General features: G+C 41.8%; 1 protein-coding gene across 1 annotated transcript in view; it reads left to right on the top strand.

The window, feature by feature from the left end:
• Positions 1–21,476, top strand: part of LHCGR (luteinizing hormone/choriogonadotropin receptor) — a gene marked incomplete at its 5' end in the record, with an annotated part of 70,707 nt that overhangs the window by 10,125 nt on the left and 39,106 nt on the right. The window contains 5 exons of the mRNA XM_082642537.1: positions 8,908–8,979; positions 11,223–11,297; positions 14,312–14,386; positions 16,418–16,492; positions 16,581–16,658. Coding sequence (XP_082498663.1) covers positions 8,908–8,979; positions 11,223–11,297; positions 14,312–14,386; positions 16,418–16,492; positions 16,581–16,658 — 375 coding nt within the window. The remainder of the gene's footprint in view (positions 1–8,907; positions 8,980–11,222; positions 11,298–14,311; positions 14,387–16,417; positions 16,493–16,580; positions 16,659–21,476) is intronic.

Raw genomic sequence — 21,476 nt, 5'->3', positions numbered from 1 at the left:
GTACCAAGGGGGAATGTCTACCCTCTCTCTCAGTTGTCCTGTGTATAATCAGCAGACAATAAAGAGCTTGAGACAAGCCACAGGCATTTTGTAGATGTAAGGGTGTGACAAATAGAAGAGTCCAAAGTGCTGAATCCACCCCATCCCCAGCAAGGAAGCAGAGCTGTCATCAGGCATAGCTGGGGTAGCTTGACTCCTTCATAGTAAGCAGCTGTGAATTTAAAGTACTAATTGAGCTCTAACCTTGTACTAGATGCTGTATGAATATTACATAAACATTTTCTTATTTAATCTAAAAAATTTCTGCAGTAGTTAGTATCATCATCACTTCATACATGTGAAATGAACCCAGGTAACCTGGCTCCAGAGTCTCTACTCTTCACTAGCCCACTATGCTGCTTCCAGAGAGAAAGCACATGCAAGTGGTGATGAAGACACATTCCATAAAGTATATAGCACCTGAGACAGACCTTTAACCAAGGGTAGAATAGAATCTGACCGGCAGAGAAGGGTGGATGTGCCAGATGGTAGAAACAGTGTGAATGAAGGCAGGAAAATGTGAGGTAAATTCAGGAGATACAGTGATTTGTCTAGGGAGGCACTGTCCAGGAGAAATATAATGTTAGTCACAAGTTTAATTTTAATTTTTAATAGCCACATTTTAAAAGGTTTTAAAAGGTGAAATTAAGTTTAATAAAATATTTTATGTAATCCAAATGTACAAACTATTATCATTTTGTTGGAAGACAGAAATATTGAATAACATCCTCCAAACTTGAGACCGAAAAACAAAGCAGGCAACTCCGTGAAGTGCAATTATGAAGCTTATTGAGGGTAACTTACATACAGGTGGGATCAGGCTGACGCGACATTCCACATTCGAAGTTGTACTCCATACCACAGGGTATGGAAAAGGGGATAGGGGGCTTTAAAGGGGCCAGAGCTAAAAATAAAACCTGACTGCTAGAGGGAAGCACACCCACACTGGATGGAAACCAGGAGTTTTTCCTTCCTCTGGGGGTCTCATGACCATTAACCATCTGCATCAGCAAAAGGCATTCTTCCAGTTTTCATTTCAGATGAAGACAAGGGTAAAAGTTGATAGGGAACTCATCTGGTTTGGGTGCATTCCCCATGAGTAGGCTAAAGCTCAGTCATGCAGAAAGGGGAGGGAGTAGGACTGTGGGCCTAAGAGAGAGCTGAAAAAAATAGTCAGTGTGGTTTAGCCACACCCATCTCAACACGTAATCAATATAATAATTGTTAATGAGATCATTTACATTATTTTTTCTTACCAAGTCTTTGACATCTGGAATGTATTTTAAACTTACAGTGCATTTCAATTTGGACTGGACATACTCCAAGTGCTCAATGGCCATATGTGGCTAGTGGCTGCCTTTTTTGGACAGTGCAAGTTTAGTGTATTGGTTATAGGAGGGGAAGAGTGGGTGATAGGACTGTCAAATAAAGTTCAAGCCTTTATTTCAGGGGCCTTGAATGCAAAGCTGAGACATTTGTAGATAAGTAGACTGGCCAAGGGGTGGCACAGAAGAATCTGCCTGTAAGAGTGACATGGTGGGAGTTATCAGGAAGACTAATCTAGACTGGGCAGAGGAGACCCGGGATGGAGTACAGGGAAACCAGTTTGGGGACTATAGAGCAGTCGAGGTGAAGAAAAGAATGACCAAGGAGAGTGGCAGTGGAAAAGGAATAAAGGGGCTGGAAGCAAGAGACAGTCTGAAGGCAGAATCTACCAGAGTCTGGGAGTTCAATGGTGGAACAGAGGAAACATTCATACAAGGCACCTGATAAATTCTCAAAAAATAGTTCAGGAAAAAGAAGAAAAAAACTGGGTAGTCATTAGTGCTGAGGAGGACAGGAGAGGAAGAAAAACACTCTGGTAGGCTCTGAAGCTTCATGGGAGAACAGGAATTTGAGCTGCACCTTTGAAGTTAAAGACCATGAGCACATGCCCTAAGAAGCTGGTGGCTCTATCAGAAGGTGAGGTTTTCGCAGAAGAACCAGAGGATTGCATAATGGGGTGTATCAACAAACCCCCAAAGGAACAGTACTGATGTGATTTGACTAATGTAGGACACAGCACTGGACCAGGAATGAAGTGACCTATGTTCAAGTCCAGATCTGCTGCTGAATTGCCATGTGGTTTCAGGGAAGTCATTTTACTTTTCCTCACTTAAGATTCTTCATCGAAAGTGAGGGGTTGGACCAAACCACTTGCAAGCAGCCCTTTTAGTCTGATTGCCTGAGTCTAATACAGTAAATGCTTAAAGGAGTGTTCTAAAATTTTCTGATGTAGAACTTAACATCTTGGATGTCCATCTATACTGACTTCATATTTCAGTTAACATTGACGTCTGAGCTCCCTCTAGGTAAATGCTGAAGACAAGAGGCCAATAAATGAAGACATACCCAATAATGAAGTTACCAAATAGATCAATGCATTTGAAAGCACAAAGATTTAAAATCGTTTGTAAAGGGGAAAACCATTTGTATTTCACTCCAAGATGAAAGCAAGTTTATTATAATTACTGAGTGACTTTGAAAAGAACACAGGAATTCTTAAGCCCCTGTTCAATGTAGAACAAGGTCTCATGTAATAAATACAAAAACATTAACATTCTTTTGAACTTAAATAAGGTAATGTTTCCCTCCACCCCATTTCTATGAGTTCATTAGGCAAAAAATCTTTGACCATCCCTGGTTTCTGTCTTTTTGTCTCCCCCTGATTTTGTAGTGTTTTAAAACTCAGGGTGTGTAGCTCTAGCAATAAACTAATCATCTGTGAAAGATGGATGGATGTTTGTAGCTTTCTTAAATCGATAATATAGATGGCTTTTCTAAACCATTAGAGGGAAGTGAAAAAAATAATTCATTTCTGCCATTCTGGGCAGAAGAGGTAAAGGCTCCTGCAAGGCGAGCAAAGACCCCACCCAGGCTTTGAGGACTCCAGATTAGTGCTCGGATTTCTTCCCTGGCTGTTGTCTTCCTCTGCCCCTGCTCAGCCTGTGGGCTTCAGAAGGTGGTCCTGCCCTGGAAATCCAAGCTCTTAAGAACCAAAGTGAGGTGGGGGAACCTACAGTTGTAATTGGCTTTAGGCAACACCCATGTTTAAAAGTGTCAATTGAACCATATTTTCCATTTACCTAAGGAGTTTGCTATTTAAGGAACCTTTCATCAATCCTCCTGTAGAGCAAAGAACTCTTTGATAATGCAAATATCTCCCAGTGGATAGGTTTTTAAAAGCAAGGATTTCTAAATCTTGGGTTCCCTTGAAGGGGGACAAAGAAACTCCTGACCCTGAAACTCTCCAGCTAACATTATTTTGAGGGTTCATGAATAAGCCAGTGAACTGGACAAACTGGCTTTGTCCAAGGTCATCTGTGTTATTAAACTTAGAAGAAAAAAAATAAGAGAGGCCCAAGCCCCACCCTTGAGTACTCAAGAGACCTGATAATGGGGCATCATCTTCTTCAAGGAGATTAGGTTTATCTGAATGCTATTTGTTTATCTGTTGCTGGGCTCTGACGGAAGGTGAGCTGGTGCCTTGACAGCTGGGGCTGGCTAGGAAGGGGATTGAGTCAGGGCCCAGGAGAAAGAGTCGATGGGAAAGAGCTCTGAAAGTGGGATGGCCCTCCTGAGCAGTCCCACCATGAGGCAAAACAAAAGGGCTGGGCCTTTATTCTATGCATTGACCAGTCACTGGATGCGGGCTGCAGAGGAGAGAAGACCTGATATTGGGTGAGGTGGCAATCTTAGGCTGAAGGTAATTCCAGGAGAGCAACTCCGCTGAGCGCTTCAGTTGCCCACTCTCCCAATAGCTGGCGGAATGAGTACCTCAGTCCTAAATGGTGATTTTGGCAGCCCACCAGCATCCACTGGAGGAACTAACCCAGCTGCACTGGGTAGCCCCAGCACAGGGTCCCCATCCGTTCCAGGGGGCCCAGTTTGAAAGTCAAAACCAAGTAGTGAGAGATATTACATTGATCCTAACCAGATAGCAACTAGGAACTGTTCTGGGTCAGCAGTGTCTTCTAAGAGGGAAGAATACAGGGATCAGCATCTGGTGATTGACAAGAAGAGAAGGCAAAGGCTCCACACCTGGATGGACTCTGGGGAGACCAAGCAGGCTACAGGATAAGCAATCAAGGCCAAAACAAGTACCAATATGGGGCGGGGGCCGTGTAATTCAAGGTACTGCAGGCACACTCCTGCCCTCCAAATAGCGTTGGGTTTAGTGTAGACAAGGCAGAAAGACACAGGACTTCACCAGGGTCATGACCAATCACAAGATCCCAGAACTAGGGTGAGTCCTTACTTCCAATCCTAAGGAGCAGAGACTGCTTCTACGTCAACTTTAACACATAACTGGAAGGTGTGGGAGACTTGCATGTGGGATTCATGAGTCGATGGAATTTCCAGAACTGATGAAACTAAGGCAGCCTTTGTCATCCAATCTAAGTATTTGCTTCAACATCTCTGGTAAAGGCTCTTGAGCAAGGTAGAATTTGGCCATAGTTCAGCTATCACCTGTGTTATATCATCAATTAATTTAAAAATCAAAGTTTAAAACTATAAAAAGGACTATGAACTATAATAAATATAAGTAACTGCATGATTCCACACCATATACTTCCACAGCCATCTCACTCACTATTCAAGAGGCAGAGAGAACTCTCCACTCTGCAAGTTCAACTTCACATTTGCCCAGTAACCTTGGTTCTCTACCACCCATCTGAGATGCATAGTTTGGGAGTGTCGATCTCTTACGTTTCTTTGCTCCATTCATAGCTTTCATTCCCTTTGTTGACACTGGACAACAGAGCTGCTGGACTGTCCTTGCTTTTGGCCCCTTTTTCCTCAGTTCTCCTTGGCTTCTGCTCTTTATCAAATGATATTAACTAGACCTTTCCATAATAGTTCCTGAAGTTCACAAATTCTTAGAATACATGTAGACCTAACTTTCAAAAAAAAAAAGGAAGAAGGAAAGAGGAAGGGAAGAGGAGGAGGGGGGAACTCAATACATCAAAATGAAAATTTTATCTTCTCCATTTGTCTCTCAGGTACAGAGGGTTAAGTTAACCATACTTTTTCCTTCAAATAGCATAATCAGTGGGTCATTCAAAGTCCCCTCATTTTAGTTATTCATTTTATACCCTCCTCCCACTTTCTCTCAACTCACCATAGGCAACCATGCTGATGTATGTTTATATGTTTTCCAATGGCTAATGTTTGGTGTGTCTGTATTTTAATTCTGCAAGTAGTGTCGTGTATACATATCATTAATTTCTTAGTTGTTTCTCTTAACACCATGATTCTAAGATCCACACATGCTGCTCTGTGCCCCTTTACACTCTTGCTCCTAACTGGCGACCCATTCATAGGTGTACATTTTAGCCCCCCTCCCTCAGCAGTGGACACTCAGGCTGCCTTCAATACCCCTTGATGCCACAAGGCTGTGAAGAAAATCCTTGTGCAAGTTTCCATGAGTATCAGTGTGCAGATTTCTCTGGGATATATATATAGGAGTAGAACTGCAGCGTTATTGAGACAATTGTTCACATTGCTAAGAGCTTCTGGCTTCATGGAAAGAATCACAGAAGCATCCATCAGAGAAGGGATCACCTTCAAAGGGAGTACATTCAAATGGTTATTAACAAATCATGGGCCACATGAACATTTAAATACAGGAGACAGCAACTTGAATGCTTAGTAACTGCTGCCCACTGTGATGAATCAGAAAGGAATACACAATATCTCTAAAATAAAAATATAAGTCTGTGGGGAAAACAGTTTGGGATTCACAGAAGCACGTTCTCCACATCACTTCATGAGAACACTTCTGTTGTGAAAAGCTTGGTGCACCTGTCTCACCCCACCTCGCTCCCCATTCTCTGACCCCCAGGCCTCTTTCTTGTCCCAGCCACACTCATAAAGCTACCTCCTGTTCGCTCAGTGCCTCTTTTATGGTAGGAACTCTATTTTCACTCTCATCACTGCTGCCTTTCCTGCTCTGAAGCATCAACAACAACTCTACAAAATTTTTTCTTGCACCAGGGCTGATCTGTAGTCACCGGGAACAGCCAGTGCATGATCTACAGCTTCTCTCCCTTCTGTCCAACCTTTGCTCCTCATCCCTCATCCCCACATCGATCAAAAACTCAGGCACCCTCCCTGGTCAAATCTGAGCCACACTGTTCTCCGGGGAGCCACACAGTGTTCCTTTTTTGGAGGAGGAGGGTGCCTGCTGAGAGGCTCCAGCTTCTGGGCTCCATTTACATGAATAAACAGCTCTGAAAGGTTCAGTTGAAGCTTTTATGTGAACACTCTCCAAAATATGTTCTGCACTGTATTATCCCCAGCAATAAAGATTCTGGAATCAGAATTTGGCTGTCAGTTTTATTGATGTTGCATGGGGTACAGTAGAATACAGCTTTCTCTTCTGGAAATTTATTGACTTGGCAGTGCAGACAGCAATAAAACTGTGTTTTTAATCAGTAAGCCAAGCAGACATGATTGCAGAAGAAATATAGGAAGGAAACATGCCATCATAAGAAGATTTCTCCCCCTACAGTCCCTGTTCTTCTCGGATGCCCTGTTAAATAAGTTTGGGTATTGAAGGATGTACTTGGTGGGACTGTCTTCAGGAATAAAATCAGAGGAGCAAGTTTGGATTACTTGTTCTAGGTTGTAGCATCTCTAAGAGACAGTTGAGTGAAAGCATTTTTCTGCAATGAAATTTCTTTGCATTAGCCCTAGAGAGGAACTGCTGGTAAGCTGCTTTGTAGGAGGAATAGCAAGAGTGTGACATGCCTCTTCTCAAGAGAAACAAGGTTCCAATTCATGTCCCTTCACCTTGCTCACTGAGAGAGAGTGAGTGACCTGGTATATATCCGAAGGAAACGAAAGCACTATCTCTAAGAAACATCTCCATCCCATGTTCACTGCAGCATTACTCATAATAGCCAAGATAAGGAAACAACCTAAAGTCACTTGACAGATGAATGGATGGAGAAAATTTGGTATGTATATATATGACAGAATATTTTTCAGACATAAAAAGAAGAAAATTTGCCATTTGCAATAACCTGGATGAAAGTGGAGGGCATTATGCTAAGTGAAATAAGCCAGAGAAAGACAAATACTATATGGTATCATTTCTCTGTGGAACCTCGAAAAAAAGCCAATTTCACAGAAATAGAGAATAGAATGGTGGTTGCCAGTGGCTGGGGGTAAGGGAAAATGGGGAGATACAGGTCAAAGGGTGCAAACCTTCACTTATAAGAAGAATAGGTTCTGAGGATCTAATGTACAGCATGGTGGCATAGTTAAGAATATGTCATTGTATATTTGAAAGTTGCTGAGTAGATCTTGAGCATCCTTACCACAAAAAAAAGTTAACTACTTGAGGTGACAGATGTGTCAATTATCTTGATATTGACAATCATTCCACAATGTAGGTATACACCTAATCATCACATTGTACATTTTAAATATATACAATTATATTTGTCAATTATCCCTCAATAAAGTTGGGAAAAAAATTTAAAAGGAGACAGAGTGGGTTAGGAATCATATACTTCAGGCCAGTATTGCACAGTAAAGAACATTTGGAGACTCTCTGCTTGGTCATGTTACCTTGTCCAGATTACTTAATCTCTTGTGATCAAGTTTCTTCTGCTATCGAAGGGAAATACCCGCCTCACACCATTGTTGAGTGGATAAAATAAGGTTACAGGTGGGAGTGCATAGTTCACACAGCATGTTACAAGCACGTTACAAGTCTCTTCTGGGACTGTAAGACATCTCACTGATTTGAATATGCTCATCACGGTGGAGGTGCAGCAGCTAATAAGCCAGTCTCTGCTGCATAGACACACGAAAAACAAGGCAGCATCTCCCACTTCTATTCTCCATATTCTTGATATTCATGTCCCTCCTGAAATGTCCTGGTCCACTCCCCTCTTCTCTTCCAGTCCTTGAGCCAAATCCTTGAATCACTGTACATGCTTGATAAATACCGGTTGAACATTCATCTATGCCTTGCAGCTGCTTTCTCCTGAGTTATCTTGACCCCAGTTTCCTTTATCATCCTATTCTGGTTTTGCTCTTGCTGAGAAGTCACTCTTTGCTCAACTTTTATGTAACGCATAACTTTTATCTCAGTTCAAGAACGCTCAGATTGTTCTTCTGGATATAAGTAAGTGCCTGAAGGAATCTCTATAGATACTCCCCGCAAACGGCATGAGGTGCCCGTTCGATTTAACCATAGGAGCAAAGTGGTCTGGTTGGGATAATATTAAAATAGGCTGCCTGGGGAAAGTGGTAAAGATCAAAATAGGAACATGTTCTTAGTGAATCTTCCCTTCTCTTGCCTGCCTGGTTTTCAATTGTATTTTCCCCATCTATTTCTCCACTCTACCCAAGATAGCTTCTTTTCCATCCTCCCGACAAGCCTATAAGTCCACTCTAAAACTGTGTGTGAACCATTTACTTGGTGCCAAGCCCTCTCCTTCATACACGTTATCTTGATTAATCATCATAACAACCCGGTGAAATAGAAATTATTATTTCAATTTTATAGATGAAGAAATTGAAACAGAGGACTTAAATAATATGCTCAGGGTCCTACAGCCAGGTAGTAGGAGAGTGGGGACTTGAACCTGGGTGGGTCTGATCCCAAAGTTCACTATCTTAAAAACAAAATTACACACTTTTGATAAACACCAAGAATGAGTCATGGCACCTCTCTTTATTGATATGTTAGAACTTTCAACCTGAATCTAGCTATTTGGAACTCTGTAGTCACACACACACATTTTATGCATGAATTTAAAAGGCACCCAATCTTAAATCTTAAGCTCTTGGCTCTCCTTTTTTCTTTTCTAGATCACTCACCTATCTCCCTATCAAAGTAATCCCATCTCAAGCTTTCAGAGGACTTAATGAAGTCATAAAAATGTAAGTAAGATACTGCATATCAAAAGACATTTATAATTGGAATAAATTTTTCCCTCAGAGAACACATAGTTGAAAGGGGATAATTTTTCTAGGAGAGAAATTGTGTTTAGGAAACCCTACTATTTTTATCTTTAAAGTACAAATAATGCCCAGGGACCTTTGAAGAAAAGGTATGATTTTCAAGAGTTATTAAAATCCAGATAACTAACCTTGCTTCAGTGAACTGAATGTCTTTTGATAAGTGATGATAAATTACTCAAGTAGAAAAGAAGATAGATTTCAGTCATAAAAACTCTCCCCCTGCTACAGCAGCTATTCCCTCATGTCACATTTTTAGATAACACCTACATAGAAGAAAATGTGTTGAAAGTTTATTGTGCATCAGATTATCTTTGTATCTAAAATATAAGTGTATCACAAAAACACAGTATCTATAGCCATACTGATAAAAGGCATTTATCAAAATTGTAAAGCAGCCTGATAATTCAATGTGATCACATATTTGTGTTACATGTGAATTTCAATCCTATATCCCTGTGTCAGCTTCTAGGACACAAGATCCCATATATGGAAAGAGAACTTTCAAAGGAGTCCAGTATTCCAGCATCCTCCTTAATGTTAGTCTGAGTCAAAGGACCTCAGAGGCCATTTAGTTCCCAGAGAGCATCTTAACAATCCTCTAGGCTTTGGAAGCAGATTTGCATCTCTAAAGAAGATGCTGCATCATCAGTCCTAGTTCCTTGGGGAACCTCTGATTGCTCTTTAGGGTATAAGCAAGGAATGAGGGTATTAAAAATAATTCATTAAGAATTAGTGCATATTATAGGAAATAACACTGCAGGTTACGTAAAGGTCAGTTTGCTTGAGGCTAACCCTTACTCTTCTGCTCTCAAGTTTAAATGTTGAGTTTTGATAGCTTTTAATATATTAAGACCTCCTAGTAAGAAAAGCAGCCACAGTTAAATAAGTGAAACATTAGGTAGGAATAAGATGAATCAGCCTAGGAACTATCCATCACTGTGTTGTTCATAAAAGACCTTAACTGCCTTAGGCTCAGCCTTCCTGTAGGCTAAAGCTCTCATCGAGTCTGAAGCCTTCAGTGAATGTAAACATTAGATTTTGCGACTTCTTTCTCAGCTGGCTGCAAATGGTAGCTTATGCTGGGATTTTAGGGTAACACTGACGTTACCTACATGCTTGGCGGTGGTAAATATATGGCAAAGTTTGTTCCTTTACTTTTGTGTCTTTTTTTTTTTAAAAAAATCAGTTCATTCACTTATCTATTCATTCATTTATACCCTATGTGCCAGGCTACATGAAGCCACCAGGGATTTAGAAGTGAATAGGACATACTCCTTGTCCTCAATTTGCTAATGAAGTGAAGGAAATGGTCAAATAAACAGACGGTTACAACACAAGAAGGACACTTCGTGTAGGAGTTGACCACTTTGCAATTGCATCAGAACAGGATTTGGGGAAAGGGGTAAAGAGTTAAGAAACAATGAATCCTGGGCTTCCCTGGTGGCGCAGTGGTTGAGAGTCCGCCTGCCGATGCAGGGGACACGGGTTCGTGCCCCGGTCCGGGAAGATCTCACGTGCCGCAGAGCGGCTGGGCCCGTGAGCCATGGCCGCTGAGCCTGCGCGTCCAGAGCCTGTGCTCCGCAAGGGGAGAGGCCACAGCAGTGAGAGGCCCACATACCACAAAAACAAAAACAAAAACAAACAAAGAAAGAAACAATGAATCCTAACCCAAATTAAAACCTCACTAGAGTGATGGAGTTGAGAACCCAGACATTCTGATCCTGGCCCTGAATCTTCCCATGAGCATTATTTGCCTCTCCTCTCAGAGCTTTAATTCCAAAAGCTGTAAAACAAGGGAAGCTGACTGGATTTTCCCAAAGGACGTGTCCACTTCTAACAATCTGTGACTCTGAGTCATAGATAAATAAGAAAAAGAACCTGTCACATCAACAGGGAATACTGAAACTTGCATTTCAACTGCATCTGGGTTGCAGATGCCAATTAGTGTTCCTAAAGGTGGGGGAGTGGGGGGTGGGAGGGCGGGGGTATGCATGTGTTAGCACTTTATGATGTGAGGACAACTTAAGGCTTCCCTGTTCTTTTTTAAAAGGACACACTGGAGCCCCCAGTTGTTGGGTTGTACACACAGCTTATTATTATGCAGACACAGTCATTTCTTTCATGTTTCTTCTTCTTCTTTTTTTTTTTTCTCTCTCCCCTAGTGAAATCTCTCAGAGTGATTCCCTGGAAAAGATAGAAGCTAATGCCTTTGACAACCTCCTCAATTTGTCTGAAATGTAAGCATCAGCTAACAGATAGTTTATTGCTGTACACCATTACCCTCGCTTGCTGGAGCCCACTCAGTATTTGTATTCAAGCATCCACTGTTAGGAATCCAAGAGGAAAAGACCACAGCAATTACTAGGTCTGGGCAGGCACTAATTTCTCTCACTGCAGCGGCCTGAAGGTTGCCATGGTGACAACTGCTTCTCCCTGGGAGCTGTATAAACTCTGAAACATCACAACACAAAGTTGGAAATTAAAATTGACATTGTGGAGTCCTGCCAAGTAGCTCTTACCTTATGGAAGGGAGGGTATGGAGTTCTTGGGGTGGTGGGAAAATTTGGAAAGGAGCTTAGAGATCATGAATTAGTTCCCTGGGGACTGTTTGGGCATATTCGTTTGTTTAGTAAATGGTTCTTGGAAACCTACCATGTAAAAGTGGTTGGCATGTGTATGTTGGATTTGTTGTTATTATTGTGATGTTTTTGAACTGAGTCTTAAAAACAATCCTTTCCAAATTATCGTTTTCCTCCAATTTACAAAAAAGAGGGGATGGGAGAAGACTGGCTCTATTCAGTTTTCAGATGATAAACCTGTGGCCCAAAGAGGTTAACTGACTTGCCTGATGTCACACAGCAAGTTAGTGCCAGAGTTGGAACTAGAAATCAGGTCATGTGACTCCTAAACCAGACTTCTTACTTCTGCCTTATTTGGCCCAAACCTGACCTTCTACAAACTGCATCTGCAGAAGAGTTTCAAAAGTTAAGGAAGTGAGAAAGATGTTAGCAACAAACATATTTTGAGCACTTGTGCTTGGCCTTTATTTCCTCTAGGTTGTGTCATTTAATTCTCACAGCTGCCCTGCAAAGTGGGGTAATTATCTCTTTTGTTCACGGGAAGGAATGGGGGCTCAGAATGGTCAGTAACTTGACCAATGTGGTACCTTAGACAATGGCAGGGCTGGAATTCAACCCCAGCCTATCTTCAAAGCTTGTGTATTCTCCACTATACCACAAGGCCTCCCTATGAATGGTCCAAATAGCAATTATCTAAAGAGACTAATTAATTAATAAGTATGTGGGTACACATGTCCAACCAAAGGTCAAATGCTGCTGGAATACAGAGGAGGTAAAGTATAAATCTCCCCCAGGAAATGATGGTGTAACCAGAGAGGTAAGACTAACTCACCAAACAGTTATGGGGAAATCCGAAATAATGGGTGTTTAAGTGCAAAAGGTATAGTCTGGACTTCGCTGTGAGGTAGAATTTCAAGAGGGGAGTGGGGAGGGGGGAAGGTCATTTCCATTACAGGTGACAGTCCTATCCCAGACCTGGAAACCTGAAATTCTGCAGTTTTAACAGACTTCCCAAGCAATGTTGAAGCAGAGCAGCTTGAGATAAATAAAGCTGTTTGTGATGCACAGCGACATTTATTAATAGATAAAGTATCAATTTATAAATACAGAAAGGAAAATAAAGTGCTCTAAGGGAAAGTTTATGGACTTTTCCCAAAGAAGGCCCTAAGACTAGGATGTTAGCTCCCCACAAGCCCTCTTTGTCTTGTTCACAGCTGTATCTCCAGCACCTAGAACAATGCCTGGCACATGTAAGTGCTCAATAAATGTTTGTTGACTGAATGCATGTATGGATGAGTGGTCAGACCCCAAAAGAGTCTTCAGAAATAAAAGTGCTTTCCATCCTACCCACATAATGTCTTATGTGGCCCATGATTGCTTGACTCAGTTGTTGTAAAAATAATTACAACAAAACGTCACTCACCTCTTAAGAATCAAAGAGACAGAAAGGACAGAAATAGGCACCGATAGTGGGTAACTTTAGAAGGTAGAATGCACACTAGACTCAGAGTCAGAAAAACTGACTTCACCTCCAAGTGCTGCTACTTCTCAGCTCTGTGACTAGAGACAAATCATTCAACTTCCTGATTTCATCAACTAGAATAGTCATTGTTAACACTGGTGGAGGCCTTACTGCGATCGCGACACACACATTTACTGCTCAGAAACCACACTATGAGGAAACCAAGCTTTAAGTGATGTATCCAAGGCCATACAGTTAGTAAAACCAGCATGTAAAACCAAGCTGACTCCAGAGTCCGTCCACCTAACCAATACACTAGATTTTCTCTACAGAACAAGAGTAATTATCATTTCCTTAGGTGGTTGCTGCATGGGTTAAAAAAAGCCAAATGCATGTACTACCTTTTATTGAATCCAAAGTAGACAGAACCCAGTAAATGTGGCTGCTTCCCAAAGTCACTGGGGAACTAGGGAGAAGAGCAATAACACCACTGTGGTATTATGGCTGTACTTTTATATTTTGCAAAGCCCTGTCTTGTACATTATCTCTACCTATTATGTTACTCACTACCTGCCAACCTGTGAGGTAGGAAGAGTGCTATTATTATTCTAATTTTACAGAAGGGAGCATTAGCTCTGGGAAGTTAGGAGGTTTGGCATCATCACACAACAAATTATCTATAGAATGGACAAAAAAAAAACCCAATCCAAGGCCCCGGCCTCTGCCCTGGGCTTTTACAAAGACTGAGTGCCCATCTGGATAACTGGTTAGTGTGACTGCCAGCACACTACAAAGAAGACCAGTTTGCCTACAAGGACAAGTAGCCAATTTGTTCATTTCTCCTGGGAATGGAATCTCCCATCACCCTCAGTGTGCTGGCTCCATGGTGGGGCATGACCTAGCTGGCCAGGAGCCCTGGATGTTGGTGCTTCCTCAGGGGGTGCAAGGGAGAATGGAACAGACTGCCAGCTATGATGCTTACACCTATCTCAGCAAGAGGTTGAAAGCAGAACTTCCTGGCAATAGCCAACTAGCTCTCACCATTCTGTTTCTATCCCCAGGGTCCCTGGAGCTCCCCTCAAGCACAGGAAAGTCACTTGATTTTGTTGATGCCACTTTCAGCCAGCATCCTCTGGTGACCATGACCTTGTGCATTCCAAACGAAACACATCTATTAAACTGCTGCCTGTTTTTCCATTTCTCTTTACAGACTGATCCAGAACACTAAAAATCTGGTGTACATTGAGCCTGGAGCATTTACAAATCTCCCCCGGTTAAAATACCTGTGAGGAATTTTCCTTTTTAAGCAACTGGGGAGGGGAACATGGGCATCTGATGAAAACCTAAACAATTAAAAGGTTGGAGAGAATTTTTAAACCACATACTTAGCATTATCTGCATGTCTGTCTTCAGCCCTCTGATTAAAATTTAATCAGCATTTCTTATCAGCTACCATGCTGGGTGCTTTCAAATACACGTAAGTGGTTCCCAACATTTTCTCCATCCCAAACATCCAAGAAGAATATCACCCCTTTGCAATGATTTTCAAAGTGATGGTGGGCGTGGAACAGGGAGGTCAGGACACTTTAAAAAGGGTAAATCGGAATCTCTAAGGTGAGGTGGTGAGGCAGAGAGAGCATAGGTGAAAGTGGAAGAGGCAATTCTGATTTGATCCCCATCCCTGGTTGAAAATTATTGATCTCCTTTCTCTCATGTGTTCATTCATTCGTTAAGTGAAAACTTTTAAAGCATTACTTTGAGGTAGGTACTGTGCCATATTAGAGAAATCATTATTTTCTATTTCCCATTAAAACTTATTAAGTCCACTAGTTAGAACTATAAGTTAAGTACCACTGTAGCCCAGCAGATTCATTGCCTTGCCAGCAAAACCAGAATTCCTGAAACTTGATACAAACCTATAAATTAATCACCATGGATCTTCTCATATATCAAGTAATCACTTATTCACACAGAAAAAAATGAACATTTAACCATCTAACACAGATGTCCATTCTCTCTTCTTCCTGATGAATTACATTTCATAAAATCTCTAGAGGATGCAAAGTCCAAAACCCCTACCAGCTGAAAAAAAAAAAAAAAAAAAAAAAAAGGAGGAGGGGCAGACACCTCTCTAGTGTTCCACAACATCCAAGCAGTCCTGTCCTGGGGGATGGGCACGAGTGTAGCTCCTTCGGCAGCTCTAACACTGGATGATGATTCCTAACCCAAGTGTTCTGCTTTTCCAGACCTCCAAGGGGTCTATGGGACCCATAAGTATCCGCAGCATCAACTACTTTGGAAAAACATAAGAAAATCCCAGAACCAAATTTGACCACTGCAGCCCCTTGTTATCGAAGAATCATTGTCTTTATTAAATAGCATTTCACCCCTAAAAAGCAATATTCCCCCAACCCCGGTACACACTGCAGTCCAAGCCCACACTGCCTTCACCAGCCACAGACAGGGCAAGGATTCTGTGTGATCTGGGGTAACAGGTAAGGAAGAGAACCAGAGTGATCCAAAAGAGAAAGATGGCTTCCTTTCATTGTCACCAGAGTGCCGGGCAGTTCACTTCAGTTGTCCAGTGTCCATGACTGGTGAATTTAAAACGCGATTGGGGGGAGATCCAGATGCCTGGACTTCAGTCCCATTCTGTGTAATAAAATATCCTTCAATTTAACCTATCACTGAAGCCTCTCTCCTCTTTGAAGGCTAAATAAAAGGTGGGAGGAAAAGAAGAGGAGTCCTGAGTAGCTCCAATAACCCAAAGAATGTTTAATGATCTCAGTGAGATACAAGGAAGAACTCCCTGAATCGCAAGGTAGCTAAATAAAGGGAGATTTTTAATAATGAGGAAATGGATTTCTCACATGGAGATTAATCCTCCTGAAGTGTTTGAGTTAAAACCTGTTCTAAAGTAGTGAGATGCTTTCTGGAACCATCAAGAGCACGGAATAAACTAGTTAGCAAAAGGAAATGGAATGCAATACAATACAAAAATGCAATTGATGCAATAGTAAAAAGACAGGCTGGAAATCTTTACAGACGTAAATGAAAAAGACTTAGAAGTTTAGTCCCATCCCCTAGATCTCTAAATAGGAGTCATTAGAGTAACTACGCCCACAGTGTTCGGGGCTGTTAAATTCTGATGATCTTCAGCAGCTAGAAGCGTTACTGATAAAGCCAAACTCCATATGTTTAAATTTAATGTGAAAACAGTATTACAAAGTGCCTTCCTACCGTTTTTATCTTTATTCCTTAATAACAATCACTTTTACTCACTCTGCCCACATTCCCACCCTGCCCCAAACCACAGGAGCATCTGTAACACAGGCATCCGAAAGCTTCCAGATGTTACGAAGATCTTCTCCTCTGAATTTAATTTCATTCTGTAAGTACCAGGCTGATTGCTATGCATAACAGTTTCCTATTTGCATCCGAAATTTGGAAAGTAAATATTTCTCATTTCATTCCTCAAGGGAAATTTGTGATAACTTACACATAACCACCGTACCAGGAAACGCTTTTCAAGGGATGAATAACGAATCCATAACACTGTGAGTAAACTCGCAGATTCACGCTCTGCCATACAGTTCCTGCCATTCCCACTTGTAGCTTGAGGTGGGCTCTTTCTCATCTTTTACCATGTTCTTAACTCTCTGGTGACATTCTTTTTGACCTAAAGTGCCAAGAGTGAGAGGAGTTGTGTGGGGTGGCAGCTAGGTCACATGTTCACATGACAATCAACCAACCCGTTAAGTTCAAAATTAATCAAATGGGCCCTGAGGATTTACAGTAACCAAATTTCCAACTGATGAAATTGTTCACTGCATCAGTGGACTGCTTTGAAGCTAAGAAGAGACAGCCTGGAGGGGAGTCGCTGCCCTGGTTAAAAGAGAGCACAGAAATTTCATGTTTCAACTGAGAAGAGTTTGAAAGGATATTCTCCAAGTAGGTAGAGTAGTTGATCAATGGACCCTGCTCGCTCGCTCTCTCTCTCTCTCTCTCTCTCTCTCTCTCTCTCATTTTTCACCCTCCCCTTAGAACCTGCTCACTTTGCTTCTGAAGGGACACCATCGATGCCTATTCCCTAAATCCTTGAATACCTGAAAATAGTGTCTTTTTATCTGGCAGTCACTTATCAGGTTATCAGGCTCACAGGCCTATCCCTTTCATGCTCTTTCCTAAGGCCTTGCTACTAAAGGTATGGTCCATGGACAAGCATCTACAGCATCTTCTGAGAGCTGGTTAGAAATGCAGACTCTCAGGCCCATCCCAGACCTACTGACTCAGAATCTGCATTTTCATAAGATTCCAAGTGATTCACATGCACGTTAAAGTTCAAGGGGCATCATACTAAGATAACCCAACTCATTCTCTTCACTGTACACCTGTCTGGCTTCCTTGCCCTGGGATCCATGCCATCTTTACATGGAGCACCTTCCTTTGCCCCACCATTCAGAGGCAGTATCCTGGGTACCACACCTCATTTATGTCCAAAGCCCAGTGACAAGTGTTCAACCCTGCTCCCCACATCCATATCCTCTCACTCATTCTGCTTTGGTTACAGTCCATGGCAGGATCTGTGATGAGGCCATAAATGAGCTTAAATGTCCTTAAAGAAAGAGAGAGCGTGCATTGGGTGACCCTGAGATGAGGAGGTAGTTGCGAAACAAGAGAAGTGACCATCTCAGAGGACTCTCTTCTATACAGTGGATTCTAGAAATTGCTATCAACGGTACACTGCATTTGAATAGTACTTTTACTTTGTGTAGGTGTAGTTCAACACACGCAAGTGTCATGTTACAAAGCTGTGGCCAATACAGCATTGACTCAGAGTGTTGCAATCAAAAGAATACAGAGCAGCAACCAAAAATAGTTTCAAAATAACTCAAATTCTTAACTTAAAACTCTTGAACACCAGAAACGAGACTAGACCCTAGAAAAACTTCTCTACAGTCTTTCTACTCCTCCATTTCCCTCATGTACTGTAGCTCTTCCAGCTGTTTAGAAAGTGTTTCTGACTCACCATTGTATACAGATCTGGAACTACTCATTCATCATATCCCCTGTCAGAAACAGGGCATTTACAGAGCAAACACTGAGTGGGGAGGTACCTCACGCTTTAGGATTTGGGGTCTTTCCATGTCTTTATTGAGGACACAAAAGACATATAAGATCCATGTCTTTGAGAAGCTCATAATCTCAATGGGGGAACACATGAAAGAAGGAAAGAATAATATAAGCCACTAGACATTCACTGTGAGTGTGTGGTACACAGAAATGAGAAGTATTGGAGAAGCCCTCTTGGGCTGGAGAATCAGAGAGGCTGCAGACTTGTGTTAGACCTTGTAGAATCAGTAACATTTGTATGAGTAAAAGTGATAAAAGCAGCTAATATTTATATAGCACTGACACTGTTTTAAAGTACTTTTTTAAACTCATTTTAGTCTCGCAGCCACCCTATGAGGTAGGAACTATCAGCCCCACTTTTAGATGAGGAAACCAAGGCACTGAGAATCTAACTAATTTGGCCAAGGTCAAGCTTTAGACTCAGACAGTCTTGGCTCCAGAGTCATGGTCTTACCCATTTTGTGATACCACATACCAAGAAAAGGGGAATGAATATTCCAAGTGGACATGAGCAAAAGCATGGCTGTGGGAAGGAGGAAAATGGGATGAGGCATACTTATTGGGAGTAAACATCCTGCTTAAGAAATGGAAAATACATTTAGATAAATGGCAGGGGTGGAGGAGTCACTGGATTGCAAAGGGTTTTAAATGCAGTGATAAGGGGCTAAAGGCTTAGAAATAACCCTGAAAAAAGTATTAAGAAGAAACCGCTCAGTAGAGTAGACTTTAATTCAAAGATCACAAATATCCAATACTCCCTTTGATTTTCACCTAAATCTAAAAATAAGCAGGAACCAATAGGTACTCCTCCCAGATACATGCACAGCAATGGGGGTGGAGTGGAATAAGAATAAAAGAGCAGAAGATGTGGAAGAAGACCAATAAGAAAATGAATGTTGAGATAACCCATAGGGGTCTATAACTCACAAGATGGGGCCACCCCACCGAAGCCAAGGGACAACTAAAGATTTCTTCTCACACATCACATTTCAGCATTGGTACACAAGAGCTGCACAGTGGTTTTATTAGGGGCCATTAACTTATTTCCATTATGAGTTTAAGAAGAACAGTGCCTACCAGCAGGGCATAACTGCCCCACCTCTGAAGTTAATGAGGACTGCAGCTCCATCCCTCCCAGAGAGCGTGCATTGGGAGCGCGCATTGGCATTGTGCTTCCACCCCCTCCTCACTCTCGGCCCTTCATCTGGAAGGAAGTGATTAGTCATTTGCTTGGCACTTGTTCTCAGCTGAATGGGCCCTTCCATAAGTGAAGGACCATGTGCAGCACCCCGTTGGAAAAGGGTATTACGTTCAAAGAGGAAAGCCTTATTTCCTCAGCTATAAAGTTCAACTCTCTAATTAGAAAATAATGAAAGCAAGCCTTCTCTTTTCATTATTAGTAGTATTTGAGATTTTGGTTTTCATGGAACCTTTCCTGTCCTCCCCCCACCCAGATCTTTACCAAGTGTGAGCTCATTTAATGAAAACAAAACACTTCACTTGATGCTCAAGAAGCTCAGTGGGGCTAATGCTAAAGTTATGCATTATGCTTTTATGTCCCTTCATAGCCAATTTGGCTTTTCATTAAATCGCCTCAGGGGGCTACCTTGAAATGTTCCCCCCTGAATGAGCAGGGTTTGGCTGCACCACCTTTCAAATATTCTAGATGACTTATCACACCAGTCTCAAAAAGGAGTCAACCTTGATTCATGTCTGAACTCTACACAGAGAAGGAAAGATCACAGCAATTAATTCTCTAAGACCCTTTGGAGAAGGGTGACCTGGCAAAGGATGACAAGACTCCAAGCTACACCTGTGACAAGCCGCAGTGGAGAGACTATTGGGCGCTAAAGTAGAAAGCCTGGCTTCCAGTCCTGGCTCTGAGTCTAACCAGCCTTAGTCAAGTCACACCACGGCAACATGCCTCTGACTCTGTCTCTCCAGTGGGATTATTAATACCTCCTTGTGCAAATTCGATTACATTGTGTCAGCTACACTGTACCACCACTTAAAAGCTCATATTCAGCAAGCCAGTTATTTCAGACCATCATGAAAACATCGTGTGTCATCATCTCTTTTTAAACATTTTTTATTTTGGAAATTTTAACTGACAAATGGAATCCATTCGTCTTTCCACTGACAAGTGGAAAAAACTGCACTATGAGTAGCCCTGTACACCTTACCTAGTTTCACGTACTATTAACAGCTTACCACACCCACTCCATCTCTAGATAGCTAAGTATATACAACACATTTCCCTCTTGCCAAACCATCCAAAAGAAGTCTATAGGCATCATGACACTTCCCACCTAAATTCTTCAGCATGTATCTCCTTAAACAGAAACATTCTACATTACAACACCGTTACACCTAAGAAAATCAGCATGGATTTAATGACATCATCCAACCTACAGTCTATATTCAAATGCAAATGTCTTTTATAGATTTTTTTAAAGTCAGAATTCAAAGTTTATACATTGCATTTTTACTGTTATGCCCCTTTGTCCTCCCAACCTTACCTCCCATTCCCCCCCCTCCTGAGAACTGCTCCCCTGCCTTCCTCTGTTCTATATGACACTAATTCCTTTGAGGGCCCAGGCCAGTTGTCTGGACTCATCTGACTGCATTGTCCTGATTAGATTCCGGTCAACATTTCTGCAAGAACACTGCAAAGGGGAGGTTATACGTCTCCCACTGCATCAAACCAGGAGGCCCATTGTGTCATGTTGTGCCACTCCTTGGCCATCTGGTTAAGGTGGTGATTGCCAGACCTCTTCATTGTAAGGGCATATTTTTCCCTTTGTCATAAATAAGTAAACCATTGTGGGATACTCTGAGTTCATGTGACTATCAAGTTGGCCAACAACCTTTCACCCAGTGGTTTCAGCATCTGTTCATTATTCAGTTATTATATAGAGAGCTACAAAATAATAGTTTTAAAGTTATCACTCCTCTACATTTATCAGCCAGCCCTCTTCTGTATAAAAGGTTTCCTTCTTTTTCCTTTTCCTCTCTTTCCCTCTTGCTCTTTTTTTTTTAACATCTTTATTGGAGTATAATTGCTTTACAATGGTGTGTTAGTTTCTGCTTTATAACAAAGTGAATCAGCTATACATATACATATATCCCCATATCTATTCCCTCTTGCTTCTCTCTCCCACCCTTCCTATCCCACCCCTCTAGGTGGTCACAAAGCACTGAGCTGATCTCCCTGTGCTATGTGGCTGCTTCCCACTAGCTAT

This window comes from Mesoplodon mirus (genome assembly GCF_964341445.2).
Source record: "Mesoplodon mirus genome assembly, chromosome: 14".
NCBI classification, from domain to species: Eukaryota; Metazoa; Chordata; class Mammalia; order Artiodactyla; family Ziphiidae; genus Mesoplodon; species Mesoplodon mirus.
The sequence above is the reverse complement of the archived record's forward strand: the minus strand, read 5'-3'. Positions and strand labels throughout refer to the sequence as shown.